This window comes from Macaca fascicularis, chromosome 11 (assembly GCF_037993035.2).
Source record: "Macaca fascicularis isolate 582-1 chromosome 11, T2T-MFA8v1.1".
In the NCBI taxonomy this organism is placed as follows: domain Eukaryota; kingdom Metazoa; phylum Chordata; class Mammalia; order Primates; family Cercopithecidae; genus Macaca; species Macaca fascicularis.
Genome location: NC_088385.1, coordinates 137,905,754 through 137,922,000, shown reverse-complemented (window position 1 = coordinate 137,922,000; position 16,247 = coordinate 137,905,754). Strand labels below are relative to the sequence as shown.

Genomic DNA, 16,247 nt, shown 5'->3' with positions numbered 1-16,247 from the left:
GCTAGTCTCAAACTCCTAGCCTCAAGCAATCCTTCCACCTTGGTCTCCCAAAGCACTGGGATTATACATGTAAACCACCATGTTTGCCCTTATATAGATTTTTAAATGATTGAGAATTACCTCCAAAAAAACAGTGTAAGTAAACAAATTTTGCAGTTTACTAACTTTAAACTTTTTTCATTAAATGACATCTCAACCACTTTATTTAGAAGTAAATCTCTTAATATGTGAATGATATTTGGGGCATACAATTAATTCAGTGGTTTTTGGCATATTTCCACACACAATCAATTTTAGAACACTTTTATCACACCAAAAGGAAATTTCACACCCACCACCGGTCACTCTGCATTTCCTCTTCTCCTAGCCCAAGGCAACTGCATTCTACTTTTTAGCCCTGCACATTTTCCATTTTGGATGTTTTGTGTAAACGGAATGATACACTGTGTGTTCTTCTGTGGCTGACTTCTTTCCTGTAACACAGTTTTTGCAAGGTTTCACCATGGGGTGGGTGGGATGTGGTGGCTCACATCTATACTAATCCCAACACCTTGGTTGGGAATCCAGGGTGGGAGGATTACTTGAGGCCAGGAGTTCAAGACCAGCTCGACAACATAGCAAGACCCTGTCTGTAAAAAAATAAAATAAAATAAAATAAAAAATAAACTAGGCATGGGGTGTGTGCCTATAATCTCAGTCACTCGGGAGGCTGGGGCAGGAGGATTGCTTGAGCCTAGGAGGTCAAGGCAGCAGTGAGCTGAGATTACACCACTACACTCCAGTCTGGATGACAGAGTAAGACCCAGGCTGGGTACGGTGGCTTACGCCTGTAATCCCAGCACTTTGGGAGGCTGAGGTGGGCAGATCACTTGAGGTCAGGAGTTCGAGACCAGCCTCGCCAAAATGGTGAAACCCCACCTGTACCAAAAAATACAAAAATTAGCTGGGCGTGGTGGCGCACCCATGTAGTCCCCGCCACTCAGGAGTCTGAGGCATGAGAATTGCTTGAACCCAGGAGGAAGAGGTTGCAGTGAGCTGTGATTGTGCCCCTGCACTCCAGCCTGGGCGACAGAGTGAGACCCTGTCTCAAAAAACAAAACAACAAACCCCCAAAGCATCCTTTCTTTTTGTGGCTGAATTGTGCGTCAGCGTGTGGCTAGACCGCAGTTTGCTCCCACAGGCATCGGGGGACAGACGTTTGCATTGTTTCCACTTTTTGGCAATTATGAATAATGCTGCTTCTTAGATGACATTTGAATTATTATGACATTTATTCATTTTCTTTTGTTTTCTGTGGCACAAACTATGAAAAATAGTAATTAACAGGTTTCCAAAAACCTGTGTACATGTTTCTTAGAAGTCATTACACATTTGTGCGGTGGCTCATGCCTGTAATCCCAGCACTTTGGGAGGCCGAGGCGGGCGGATCATGAAGTCAGGAGTTCAAGACCATCCTGGCCAACATGGTGAAACCCTGTCTCTACTAAAAATACAAAAATTAGCTGGGCATAGTGGCGCGTGCCTGTAATCCCAGCTACCCAGGAGACTGAGGTAGGATAATTGCTTGTACCGGGACCTGGGAGGCAGAGGTTGCAGTGAGCCAAGGTCACGCCACTGCACTCCAGCCTGGGCTACAGAGCAAGCCTCCCTCTCAGAACACGGAAAGTGTTCGGGCTTCTGACTCTCATCACATAGACTTTATTGACCCCCATTTAATACATGCTACATTCAGCTTAACCCCCTTTTACATGAGGCAGAGTTAAACTCTTAGGGAAACCAGTGTGCCAAAACATTGTTTACCGATTTCCTTTCTGCAGTTGTTTCTCACTAATATTAAAATGAAATTGTGTTGTTCGTAACATAAAGTTTTTTGGAGTGTTTTTAGTTCTTCCTGCGTCTCAATCTTAGGTTCATTTCTCATTGTCAATATCTGCTTAAGAAAAGGTTTAAAAAAATTATTGAAAAATGCTAACAACTACGACTGTAGTTGCTAACTTATGGTTGCAAACGGCCTTGTTTTTAAATTGTGCTGCATTCTGAGTGGGGCTGTGGTTGCGGGTCTTTCAGCTGGGAGAACCACCACAGATGACGAGCTGGAAGAGATGCTGGAGAGCGGGAAGCCGTCCATCTTCATTTCCGACGTGAGTGGGGGCACGGCCCTGTGGCTCCATATCCTCTTCTGTAGACAGAGCTTTCTAAAAACCCTTTAACTCCCAAACCCATCGTCAGTTTATTAATATTCTCTTTTATTTTTGTTTTTCCAAGATTATATCAGATTCACAAATTACTAGACAAGCTCTCAATGAAATCGAGTCACGTCACAAGGACATCATGAAGCTGGAGACCAGCATCAGAGAGTTGCATGAGATGTTCATGGACATGGCTATGTTTGTGGAGACTCAGGTAGTTACAGACTCTTGCATTCTCCAAGAGAGATACAGTCATGTGTAAGATCTTACTGCATCCCACTCTATCTAGAGGATGTATCTAGGAAAGCTGTTATTTTGAATCCACCAAATTCAAGTTAATTGCAGTGTTATGTGTGATGCTGAAATGCTGGAAGCAGCTTTGACAGTCGAAGTGTTAACAGGAAGGGACTGGTCCAGTGAATTAAATTATGGAGCGTTCGTAGGTCAGCCTTTTAGGCAACCACAGGCAACCTCAACTTTGTTCGTGGAGAATTCTCATTGAAATATACAGAGATGTGTGCTAGAATTAGGAGAAAAGGGAGATACAAAGATCTTCTTTGTATGTCCGTGCATATGTATGAATACATAAATGCAAGCATGTGGCATGAGCTCAGCTCCATAAAACAGTATTCACAGAAGGAAAGGCGTATATCAAACAGCGTATTGGCAGTGAGACTATGGGAATTTTAATCTTCTCTAAAAGTACTTATTTTCAGATTGTCTGCAAGGAGCATATATTACAGTAATAACTAGGAGAAATGTCTGAAAGAATCAACCCCAAGTGGGGATACAATCTATGACACAGGTAAAAGCTCGTGCCTGTTACACGGGGTTTCCCATCTGCCCAGTAACACAGACAGGGAGTGACAGCAGGAGTGGAAGGGCCCTTCTGAGTGAACTGAAGAGTTAATGCAATTCTTAAAAAATGGAAAACTCCTTTGGGAGGTTGAGGTGGGAGGATTGTTTATGCCCATGAGTTCAAGGCTGTGGTGAGCTATGGTCACGCCACTACACTCCAGCCTGGGTGACAGACTGAGACCCTGTCTCCAAAAAAAAAAAAAAAATTGTATATATGTATGTATGTATGTAACTCCGTGTAAAGTACGGGATGGATCACAGTTCACATGCTCCGTGATGTGCATGGGGATGTTCACACTCGCTCTTTGCCTTTGAATAAGGTCCTCTCCCTATTTTTCAAACACCATGGAGATAGGACTCTGTTGCTAGTTAGGATTCAGCTGACCACCAGGTGAAGCGGAAGCATTTATATCGAACCATCCTAAGAAAATGGTTTCCTCACTCCTCCTGAGGCTGGTTTCAGGATCTGTTTTGGCTGCAGTCGTCCCCTAAATAGGTTCACATCTGATGGGCTTATTTTCTGGGACTGCCTGGATTGTGTAAGGTGGGATAGGAATCCACCCACACGCAGAATTGTTCCTGCCTGCCTCACCAACCTTGTTAAGAAACACTGTTCATTTCGAGGAACTTTATCATGAGAATGTGTGTGAAAAACTCAGGCACCATGCCTATTTTTTTTTTTTTTTTTTTTTTTTGAGACGGGGCCTTGCTCTGTTGCCCAAGTTGGAGTGCAGTAGTAGTCTTGGCTCAGTGCAGCCTCTGCCTCCTGGCCTCGAGCAATTCTCCCGCCTCAGCCTCCCGAGCAGCTGGGAGCACAGGTGTGCACCACCATGCCCGGCTAATGTTTGTATTTCTAAGCATTTGCTAGAGGAAACCAACAGCTACACAGAGGGCAGGGATGGGATGATCTTACTCCTTTTTGATTTGGGGGGCCCCATTGCTATTCACGATATGAGAAGTGGAGTGTGGGGAGTCTGATTACCGTTGGCTACTTATTACCAGGAAGCATTCCAAAGGAAACCAGCTGGCCAGAAAGAATGAGAGATGATTTCTGTAATTACTAAAGCTTTTGTAGTACCTTAGACTTCAGTTGTAATTGCTCTATACCAAATGCATTGCATTAAGCTCGGTTAGAAAAATGGCTGTATCCCTGGCTTTGTTTCACTGTTTCCTTTTAGAAGTCTGTTGGTATTACATTATATTGACTCATCTAATGCAAATGTTTGCATAGTCAGAGCTTACTAGTAAGTTGAAGTTTGTGACTGAGTGAGTTAACTGTCCGTCATTCTTCAATGCTTTACGATTCACTGCTGCAGGTTGTGTCTGTGGACAGAAAACCAGGTAATACGTTTTCTCCCTCACACTTTGCTGAATTCACCTCTGTTTACATTTTGCTCATTGATGTAGTCAGCTGAGTGTCAGATGTCAGCTGTGCTCAGTGTACTGATTTAAAGAGGTAGTTACAATTTTGTACTTTGTGGAAAAGATGTCATTCTTTGTACATTGTCTGTCTGCATAATGGTAAGATACTAGCTCAACCGAAAGCGGGCTGCCTCCTCCCCCTGCCCGTCTGTCGCAGTGTCTGCGTGCCAAAGGTATCTCAGAATTGACTTGAGATGCCTTTAATTATCAACATGGCAGCCCTTTCCTTTCCGTTCTTTTTAAAATATAAGTTGAGTTTTGATTGCTTTGCACCGGCACATGTATAATGGCCTCATCTTTTATCTTTCTGTAAATGTGAAAAAAACCCTCAGTATCCATTACATGCACATCATGTTTACATAAAACCTTTGTTCTATGGTTGTCTTAAAGATACATAATTAAGCCATTTGAAAATGTCTTCTAAGTTTGAAACTTTTGTTTTAAGGGTGAAATGATCAACAACATAGAAAGAAACATTATGAATGCCACAGACTATGTAGAACACGCTAAAGAAGAAACAAAAAAAGCTATCAAATATCAGAGCAAGGCGAGAAGGGTGAGTTTGGCTTGGAAGAATTAAGCTGCGTTTTTCTCTTTATTTGGTTTCAAGTTGTAATACATTGATGTAAGCCTGCCTGAAAGGTATTCCAAGAAAGAATTAATTAAATAAATGTTTTGTTTTAAATATTCAATTTAAAATAATTGTTTAAAAATGGAAATAATTCTTTTTGCTAAAAATTTTAAAAAGTTTATTGGATGAATTATTTGTAGTATAAACCCTTTTGTGTTCTAAGTAATTAAAACCCCAGGACTGGATGTGGTGGCTCATGCCTGCAATCCCAGCACTTTTTCTTTTTTTTTGGATTGGAGTTTCGCTCTTGTTGCCCAGGCTAGTAGAGTGCAATGGAGTGATCTCGGCTCACTGCAACCTCTGCCTCCCGGGTTCAAGTGATTCTCATGCCTCAGCCTCCTGAGTAGCTGGGATTACAGGCACCGGCCACCATGCCAGGCTAATTTTGTATTTTTAGTAGAGATAGGGTTTCACCGTGTTGGCCAGGCTGGTCTCGAACTCCTGACCTCAAGTGATCTGCCCATCTCCGCCTTCCAAACTGCTGGGATTACAGGCACTTTGGGAGTGAGCCACGGCGCCTGGCACCAGATTGTTGGCTACACATTTGATGCAATGAACACTGATTTTTTTTTTTTTTTTTTTTTGAGACGGAGTCTCGCTCTGTCGCCGGGGCTGGAGCGCAGTGGCCGGATCTCAGCTCACTGCAAGCTCCGCCTCCCGAGTTTACGCCATTCTCCTGCCTCAGCCTCCTGTGTAGCTGGGACTACAGGCGCCCGCCACCTCGCCCGGCTAGTTTTTTGTATTTTTTTAGTAGAGACGGGGTTTCACCGTGTTCGCCAGGATGGTCTCGATCTCCTGACCTCGAGATCCGCCCGTCTCGGCCTCCCAAAGTGCTGGGATTACAGGCTTGAGCCACCGCGCCCGGCCAAACACTGATTTTTTATTTAGGTTATTTGTGAATTCTTGGTTTGGAGGAAAGAAGAGAATTATTTGAGACCGTGGACCTGCAATCTTAGGTAGCACCCACTTAAAGGGATTCTCAAAAGAAGGGAGCCCCTTTCACTTAAGATGCACAGACTTTGCATTTAGAAGGGTTCAGGGAACCTGTGTGATTTTTTTGTTACGGGGCAAAAATTTGAAACGTATTCCCCTAACTTAGGCATTTTATCATAGTGCCTCTGACGCTGCAGAGGTCATGGGTTTTCCGCGTCGTCACCTCCTTGTGCTAAGACACAGAGATGCTGAGGGTGATGTGAGCTTTCTAAATGAGTTTTAATAGCTTTGAATCTAAAGAGTATCATGCGTGAATGAAAGCTCTTCTGAGCAAACTTAGGAAACCACAAAGCTCATTTCCACCGAGTGACTTGGGCCCTGTGCATCTCACTGTGTGTCCCTGCCTGGCCGTTTCTCTCCAGTGTGGAGAAAGATGAATACCCAAGCACCCAGCCCGGCTTGGGTATCCACTCACGCTTCCTGAAGACCGCTGTGGGGGCACGGTGCCTTTCTCAGAGGCTGACGGCTCAGTGCGATGTCAGCAGAAGTTCTGTAAAGAGAGATTTTCACCGAGTTAGGAACAAACGGAGTGAGACTGTGTGTGTGGATGCACCTCCAGGCGATGGCCCTGAGACGCACCCCGGGGCTGCAGGCTCAGTGGCCAGGGCACACCCTCCACTTACATCCCTGGGCTGCAGGCTCAGCCGCCAGGCCACACCCTCTGCTTACACCCCTGGGCTGCAGGCTCAGGTGCCAGGCCACACCCTCACTCACACCCTGGGGCTGCAGGCTCAGCCACCAGGGCACACCCTCTGCTCACACCCACCCCACCCCCCACCCCACCCCCACCGCCCCGGGCTGCAGGCTCAGCCACCAGGGCACACCCTCTGCTCACACCCCCCCTCCCCCAGCCACCAGGACACACCCTCTGCTCACACCCACCCCCCGGGCTGCAGGCTCAGCCACCAGGGCACACCCTCCGCTTTTCCTGGGTATGTCTAAGTATGCTCCTCATCTCTGAAATGCCAGATATGGTTTCTCACGTTATTTCATTTATTGCTTCAAAACAGTTGGCCCCTAATGTAAATTGAGGTGAAGAGATACCTGTATAAAGTGCTTAACTTAGTACCAGGCCTAAGTCAGCTTCATTAAAAGAAGGCAGCCCCGTTCCTTTCTCCATGACCTGAACACATCAGTCCTGTGAAAACGATAGTGAAAGTCCATTGGTTTTACAAAGGAGGAAGGTGGGGGGTGTGTAAACGGTTTCATTCTCCCCTGTGGATGAGCAAGCCTGGCTCTGTGAGGTGCTTGGGGTCTGTCCGGTACCTGGCGTGTAAACTGGTCAGAGACGTGATGCCTGTTTCAGAAATGACACTGTCTTTTTGATTAGATGCCTGCTAATGGAACCCTCCTGGCTTGCCTGCCTGTCCCCTTGCCACTCAGATGCTTTGCTGCTGCCCCTGGCTCAGGTGTGGGTCGTCCCCACTCCTAGTGTCCTGCATTTATTCCTAGGGAGCCCTGTGGCCCTCGGAGGGAGGCCAGGCACCGTTTGTAGAAGAGTTTTTTTTTTTTTTTTTCCGTGTGGTATGTCAGGAGCAGTGAAGAAGTAACCACCAAGAACATAAAAGAAGGAGCAAAAGGCCGAGTGCTGAGCGTGTAGGGCTTCCTGAAGAGGCAGTGGGGCTCTCCGCCACTGAGCTAGCAGGCCCATACTCTGTACATGCGGAAGACTAACTGCACGTCTCCGTCATCAGAAATGTGGCAAAATAACATGGTCGTGCTGTCCCCATGGATGAAACCTGAAATAACAGTTACATAGCAGCTTATCTCCAAGTAGTCTGACCTTATTAAGTCACCATCTCAGGAAATCGCCCAACAGGATTAAGCAGTGTCCTGTAACTTAGCTTCTAAAGTGAGTTCTGATGGGTGTTTGGCTTTGTTTTATTTTATTATTATTTTTTTGAGATGGAGTCTTGTTCTGTCGCCCAGGCTGGAGTGCAGTGACATGATCCTCGTTCTCTCCAACCTCTGCCTCCTGGGTTCAAGTGATTCTTCTGCCGCAGCCTCCTGAGTAGCTGGGATCACAGACACACGCCCGGCTGATTTTTGTATTTTTAGTAGAGACAGGGTTTTGCCATGTTGGCCAGGCTGGTCTCAAACCCCTGACCTCAGGTGATCCACCTGCCTTAGACTCCTGAAGTGCTGGGATTACAGGCGTGAGCCACTGCACCCGGTCAGGTCGTTTTATTTTGAATGAAGGATGTCTTTTAATGTGGCAATATGAAACTAACCATGCGTGATGTAATCAGCTTGCTTTTCTTTGACAGAAAAAGTGGATAATTATTGCTGTGTCAGTGGTTCTGGTTGCCATAATCGCTCTAATTATTGGCTTGTCAGTTGGCAAATGATGGTGTGGATAACGTCAGTGTGCATGCCTCTCCGCCAGGGTGGGAGTAAGTAACTCATCAACTAATTTACTTATTAACGTTTGCAATTAACCAGTAACAGTGTTTGCTTAATTGTAATAGACATAAAACTAATAAAAGCTTGCCTGCCACGCAGTACAGATAACGCCATCCAGTGATACATCTGCCTGTGTGCTGATTCTAGTGCCCAGCCACTGTGTTTGCCGAGAACAAGCATAGGCTGGGTGGTAACTCATTTTTAAACCAAGGCTACCTTCTTATCCTGTTTTTAAAAGTTTTTTTGAGACAGGGTCTTGCTCTGTCACCCAGGATGGAATGCAGTGGCATGATCATGGCTCACTGCAGCCTTGACCCGCTGGGCTCAAACTATCCTCCTACCTCAGCCTCCCGAGTAGCTGGGACTACAGACATGCACCACCACACCTGGCTAATTTTTTTAAAAATTATTTTTAGTAGAGATGAGAACTCTCTGTATTGCCCAGGCTGGTCTCGAATTCCTGGCCCTCGGCCTCCCAAAGTGCTGGGATCATAGACAGACATGAGCCATTGTACTCAGCCTGAATCTTTGGTTTTTGATCTAAGGAGACCATTAGCTCTTTACAGGTAGTAGGTCCTTCATTAAATGTCATAGAAATATCAGTGAAGATTAATTCTCAGTTACAAAACTTGTAATGTTTTGTCTCCTGAGTTTTAATTTTTAGAGTAATTGGCAACACTGAAAGGTACTTTATGAAATCCATTAACGCATCATTTTACTGTGGAATTGAGGGCATGAATTCATGCTCAGAAAAACATTGACCGAAAGGAAAATCCTTTGACCTTTCTATTTGGCAGCATCTATTTTATTTAAAAATATTTTCTTTAATATTAAAAGGAAACTTATGTATTATATTTGGTTCGCATGCCTGTTAATTCTTAAAGAATTCTGAATATAAAATTCCAGTTGATTGAAAGAATCATTGCCTTTGCTCACGGTGTGAGCGCCACCTTTCCTAAACTCCAGCGGGCTTTGTGGTTCCCCCTGGTTCTCTCACGCATTGGGAGCCCTCCTGGCACTAGTCCTGAAGTGGGAATGCTGTCAGTGTGTTACAGTTGGACACAGCGGGGATTTCTCTGTACGTGTTTGTTTGGCATAATTCTTGTATTAGACAATTGTGAAATGTCCCCAGGTGTCTAGAGTGTGGCAAGTCATCCTTGATGAATTTATTCTTGGGTTATGGAAGTGACTGCAGACTTGATAGTCACCTAAGGCTTTTTAAAAAGTTAACATACAGCAGAAAGGAATCATGAGCATAGTTAAGTCTCACTACTGCTTTGTAATCTGTAAGATTTATTCCTTCAACATGGCAACACCCTGTCTCTACAGAAAAAAAAAAGAAAAAATCCAAAAAACTAATTGGGCATGGTGGCACACACACCTATAGTCCCAGCTACTCCAGAGGCTGAGGCAGGAGGATCACCTGAGTCTGGGGAGGTCGAGGCTAGAGTGAGCCTAGATCGCACCACGGCACTCCAGCCTGGGTGACAGAGCGGGACCGTCTCAAAACAAAAGATTGATATCTTAATGTGAACATCTGTTATGTTCACCATACGCAGTTACCAGATGAGAAGTTTTCAAGTTAGTGTTCTGACATTTATGCACAAGCCACAGAATTACACCTGGAATTCCTGCATATGGAGCTCTGGGATGCTGCGTGTGTTAACATTCCATTATTTGGCAGTCAGAACTCTCTTACACTCTATTTTTATTAGGCAGGATGTTTGTGTAGGATGCTTATTAGGCAAGATGTTCTATTTTTTTCTTCTGAGCTCTGCTGAACATATTGTACATGTGATTTTTCTTCATTGTTATAGTGGTATTTTTCAATATTTTCATGATTCTAACATGTACTTTCTGAGTTTTTTCATAATACTATCATATGGTTAGTTTAATGTGGTTACACTAAAGATAAAATTACAATTTTTAGCTTGGACACAGTGAAATGCGCTACTTTTCATGGGCACTACTTGGCATTGAGGCTGACTAAAAGAAGGCTCCTCTCAGTGTGACCCCTGGGGAGTGGGGCTTCAAGTCCTGTGCCCTGGGCCTGGCTGGCCATTTCACCCTAGTGTATGTAAATAAGAATGAACACAGAAGGATCCTCATTCATAAAAAACAGACCAAAATGAATACCAGCAGTTATCTTTGCATAGGAAGGCAGTGGTTAAGGTCCTTAATTTCACTTTTAAAATATTAACATAGCCTTTCATCCTTTAGCAATTGGCCTTCCTGGGGCTGGGTGCGGCCCCTCCCTGCAGGGTGTGCCAGGTGCAGGCCCGTCACCCAGGAGCATGGGTGGGAGCATGGGTGGGAGCACGGGTGGGAGCACGGGTGGGAGCACGGGTGGGAGCATGGGTGGGAGCATGGGTGGGATGCGCTGCTTTAAGGAGACAGGCGGAGTCTTAGTTGGTGAGAGGGCCCTGGCCCGGACCTGGAGCTGGACTCTCCAGGGTGTGCCTCTCCACTCTCGCTGTCACCAGGAGGTTAAATGACTCCTGGGTCCTGCACCCTAGACTGCATGTAGTTGACAGTCATCCTGAAAGCCAGATGTGGCAGGAAAGTGCACACACGTCGAGCACCCAGACGCGTGGCAGGCAGCGCAGCAGCGGCAGGAGATGAGAGCGCTGCATGGAGCTGACTGGAGGTGGCCCCAGCACACTCACTTGCTGAGCGCGAGGGCGTGCCTCCCTCTGGAGGGAGGGAAGGCATCACAGAGAAAGGAAGAAGAGGTTTTTCTAGGAAGGTGCCGAGAGAGGGGCATAGGAGTGCATGTAGAGGATGAGAGAGTGGCTGGGGCTTTGCGGGAAATGTGCGTGATGTTAACAGGGAACTAGAATCCCAGGGAGGGGCCCTCCTGCAGGCAGCTCTCCCTGGTGGTGAGGAGTCACTGGGAGGCTCACCGGGGCCTGCCATGGGCCTCTTGATAAACCCTGCATAACTGACTGAAGCCGCAGTATTAGAGCTGTCCAGGCTCAGTAAACAGGATTTCTTAGGTAAAAGCACTCATACATTTGAAACTGTCATTAAAATGATGGATCTCGATCTCTGCTTTTCAAAAAGAGAACTCAGAGTCCAACAGCGCGGTGCCTCCTGCCGTGTCTTCCTTCCCTTCCCTCAGACAACTTCCTGGAGGAGACTCCATTTATTAAGCCAAAGGTGGCCTCGCTTTCCCTTGTGTGAGGATACTTGTTAATTTTAAAAAAAGTTAAATGCTGTGTCGCGCCCTGCTTTGAGACCATCAATGCAGTAGAAGAATGAATGAATGTCTTGTTGATTTCTTACACATGTTCGTCACATTTAAATGTAGAAAATAGATAAGGCCAGGTGCAGTGGCTCATGCCTGTAATCCCAGCACTTCAGGAGGCCAAGGCAGGAAGATCCCTTGAACCCAAGAGTTCGAGACTAGTCTGAGCAACATAGCAAGACCCTATCTCTTAAAAACGTATTTTTTAATTAGCTGGGCATGGTGGTGTATGCCTGTCATCCTAGCTCCTTGGGACACTGAGGTGGGAGGATTGCTTGAGCCCAGGAGGATGTGTTTGCAGGGAGCCATGTCTGCACCACTGCCCTCCAGCCTCGGCAACAGAGTGACACCTCCTTTCAGAAAAGAAAGAAAATATAGGATTTTTCAGCCAACAAGAAATTCATGTAAAGTTTTAAAAAGATGTGTAATTCATCCAATTAACAGCAATCCTGGGGTTTTATTATGATTAAAAGAAAGTGTCGGCTGGGCGTGGTGGCTCACACCTGTAATCCCAGCACTTTGGGAGGCTGAGGTGGGTGGATCATGAGGTCAAGAGATCGAGACTATCCTGGCCAACATGCTGAAACCCTGTCTCTACTAAAAATACAAAAATTAGCTGAGTATGGTGGCGGGTGCCTGTAATCCCAGCTACTCGGGAGGCTGAGGCAGGAGAATCGCTTGAACCCGGGAGGCGGAGGTTACAGTGAGCTGAGAGCACATTCTTTTCTATGACAAGGAGGAGTCCTTTCTTGATGATGGATATATTATTTATTTATTTATTTGAGACGGAGTCTCGCTCTGTGGCCCAGGCTGGAGTGCAGTGGCTGGATCTCAGCTCACTGCAAGCTCCGCCTCCCGGGTTCACGCCATTCTCCTGCCTCAGCCTCCCGAGTAGCTGGGACTACAGGCGCCCGCCACCTCGCCCGGCTAGTTTTTTGTATTTTTTAGTAGAGACAGGGTTTCACTGTGTTAGCCAGGATGGTCTCGATCTCCTGACCTCGTGATCCGCCTGTCTCGGCCTCCCAAAGTGCTGGGATTACAGGCTTGAGCCGCTGCGCCCGGCCCCCTGGATATATTTTTTAAACTATCCCAAATCCCAGAAGGATTTAGTTAGCAGATGACATTGTTGATTTCTTTGATACATTGCAAATTAATGTTTTTCTTTATCTTGCAGAAAATGATATTCATTATTATTTGTGTAATTATTTTGCTTGTGATCCTTGGAATTATCCTAGCAACAACATTGTCATAGCAACCATATCCCAAGAGCCATTTATCCTTGGAGACTCAGACCACATCTGCAACCAGATCAGCATCCTGTCATTTCGTGAATGAATCTCAGACGCTGTAACCCGGCATTGAGTACTGACCTTTTAATTTATGAATTCATGGAAGAAGCACAACCGAACGTCTTGTTCAGTGAAAGCGCCGTAAGCACAGTGGGTGTGATGCATGACCCTGAATGACCCACTACAGAATGTGGGCAGTGTGAGCCTCCTCTCTCACTGGCCTTGAACTAAGAAAATGTTGAACATTTTAATATTAAAAATATTTCAGTGTTACAAATGTGCATGAAGTTTAATTAGGAAGGAATGCTTTATGTTATAAAGCTTTTTTTAATTTTTTGAGATGGAGTCTCGCTTTGTCACCTAGGCTGGAGTGCAGTGGTGCGATCTCGGCTCACTGCAGCCTCCACCTCCCGGGTTCAAGCAATTCTCCTGCCTCAGCCTCCGAGTAGCTGGGATTACAGGCACGTGCCACCACGCCCAGCTAATTTTTTGTATTTTTTTTAGTAGAGACGGGGTTTTACCATGCTGGCCAGGCTGGTCTCAAACTCCTGACCTCGTGATCCACCTGCCTCAGCCTCCCAAAGTGCTGGGATTACAGGCATGAGCCACCGCGGATCCACCTGCCTCAGCCTCCCAAAGTGCTGGGATTACAGGCGTGAGCCACCGCGCCCGGCCGTTCTGAAGCTTTTGGACCTCAGGTCTAAGGCTTCCTTTCCCCCTCTCCCAGCTAGTATGTGCTAATTAAGAGGCCTTTTATACTGTTGTGTTTATTTCCTGTTGGAAGAAATAATTTTTATCACAGGTTTTTGTAAGATATCTATAATTTTAAATGTTGATAAATTGTTTAATATATTAGCATCTTACCCCATTTTTATATACTGAGTGTGGCCTTTTGAGTGAAACAGGAAGCTTCATGGTGTTGGAGCCACCTTTTACAGTTGTTTACAAAGTTTCCCCTTGTCACAGAAAACATTGGTTGCAAAGCCCCTCAAAGCCCCTCAAGTGCCTTCTGTGAGTTTAAATGTGCTGGTGCCCTCCAGAAACGCCTCGGCCTCAGCTCCATTTCTGCCTCTTCCCTCCCCTGGGATAATGAACGGTTACCGCACTGTGAAGACCATGGCCTCTTTTCACTACATATGAGATTCGAGTTTCCCAGTTTACATGGATAAAGTCTGAATTTAAGAAGGTGATGAAACCGAGGTTCAGTACTCTGGGGACTCGAGGCAATTATTCCTAAGACATGGAGTAATTCTTATCAATTTAAACTATTGGACAGATCACGTACATGTTGTTAAGTACCTAATGTTTTGCTGAACTTTAAAAGTTAATTTCCAAAATGTATAGGAATTCATGATAATTAAACCTTTTTATTGCTCATTTTTTTTAGTAGAAGAATATGACTTACTTTTAGACTTATAAAATGTATGAACTGGTGAATGGACATCTGTTAAGAGAGTAACTGGTCAGAATTTTAAAGGAGTGCATGAAGAATGCCCCAGATATCATTAACTCTTGTGACTCCTGTATGTGATGGTATAAGCATGTGACTTTTAACACTGTTTGGTTTGAAACTAATGTAGAGATGTCTGATTCCAAACAGTGGGTGTGGAGAATATTGAATAGCTTAGAAGCCGCGTCCCTTACTGAACAAATTCCGAATCTCCCTCATCCGTGACGCGTCCGTTGGATCACTTGATGGTGGTCACTGTGTGGCAGAGTTATTAGGGGAATTCTGCCTCTGTTTTTTTTTCTTTTGGTCTTTAAACACCCTGTCATGGGATGTGCTCACTGATTTGTGGCTTCGTTGAAGGTATCACTTGTCTTGCGGGTTTTCAATATTTCAGGATCACGCCGGTGGCAGCAGGACTCCACGCCTGCATGGAATCGCGTCCGCGGGGGGACCTGCCTCCCGTGATGTCCCACTTTTCCTTCAAGCTCTGTCATATGAGTCCTCCCCTTTTACAACACTTATTATGGTATTTTTCAAGTTATTCATCTTAGATTTGCAGTACCTGCTGACATTTGTGTTTTTATAGTTGAAGTTATGAAAATGCTATTTGATTTGTATTTAGATATTTAAGTCACTTGTCCAATGACGTGTATGTCTAAGCCTCATGTACCGATTTGAAGTCAGACTTAAAAATGTATTTACAGATTCACTTGTGACTTTTTAGTCAGTTCTTCAAATATGTCATGTTTACATTAAAAATTTCCAGAGAAGCGTAAAGTATTCACTTCCTGCTTTGTCATTTCTGGAAAGATTTTGGGGAGATATTTTATTGCATATTCATTAATAAATTGTTCTACTAGGAAAATTGCTCTTGTGGCTATTACGTGGAATGATGTGAGTAATTTTGGAAGTATTTGGTAATTTTTTGATTATTAGTGTTATATTACAAGCTTCTGTTGTTCATGGCTCAGATGTCAGTACCATGTGGTAAGGGACTCGCCGGAATTCTTGCTGTTTCTAACAAATACCAATTCAGTGAATTTGGGCTCTATCTCAGAGTCACTCTGTTGGAATTCTTCTGTCAACTTGACACATTCCATTTGTTAATGGGGGGGGTCTCCCTGTCCCTCACTATGTTCCGAGTTATTTATCCTCTATACTTAATCCTCTTTCAGAGTTTTTCTTATTAAGTAGAATTTCTTTACTTCCTCAACGCTTACCGAATTCTGATCATATTGGAAAGTGACACTTGCAAACCACAATTTAAAAACAAGAGAAGATAGAAGTGTAGAAAACTAGTTCATGGAGACAGAGCCCTAGATGTTCATTTTAATCTCCTATTTCTCTATTTCTCCCAGAATGAATTTCCTTTCAAATCAGCCGTGCACAGTCAATAATTTATTTATACTTTTTAAAGACAGTGTACTCCTATAGTATTTATTGCCTAAATGACTTTTTATGAATGTCTTCAAATCTACAATCACATCCTTTCATGAGTTTAAAAAGTGGATTAAACCGAGGTGGAATTCAAACTGGAAAGGTTGCATATCCACCGGAGAGGGGCAGAAAAACCAGGAAAACCCGCTGGCCCCGTGGAGAGTCCCACTCAGCCCCCGGGAAGGGCAGGGCTGGGTCCCCCACACCGTGGCCAGTGCGCAGACGCCTCTTCCCGCCCCCGCCCGCGCTGCCTGACTCCGGTGCTCTGCTGAATATAAACGCGAGTGCCCCAGGCGTGGGTCTGTGGCCGGTGCCGGCGCCTGCGGAG

The 16,247-nt window shown here is 45.1% G+C and overlaps 1 protein-coding gene across 15 annotated transcripts in view; it reads left to right on the top strand.

The window, feature by feature from the left end:
* The window catches only part of STX2 (syntaxin 2), a 50,899-nt gene extending 35,552 nt beyond the window's left edge, over positions 1-15,347 (top strand). For 4 of the 15 annotated variants that reach the window (XR_012420851.1, XM_074008427.1, XM_045366320.3 and 1 more), the window contains 4 exons: positions 2,068-2,141; positions 2,266-2,403; positions 4,915-5,025; positions 12,918-15,347. Coding sequence is in view for 9 of the 15 variants with exons in the window: in XM_074008427.1 (XP_073864528.1) it covers positions 2,068-2,141; positions 2,266-2,403; positions 4,915-5,025; positions 12,918-12,995 (401 nt within the window). In the remaining 6 variants the exon portion in view is untranslated. Of the gene's footprint in view, positions 1-2,067; positions 2,142-2,265; positions 2,404-4,363; positions 4,389-4,914; positions 5,026-7,626; positions 7,946-8,022; positions 8,272-8,360; positions 8,487-12,917 lie in introns of those variants that run through there. The other 11 variants (XR_012420852.1, XM_074008426.1, XM_045366318.3 and 8 more) reach the window with 8 other exon arrangements.
* The last annotated feature ends 900 nt before the right edge of the window (positions 15,348-16,247 follow it).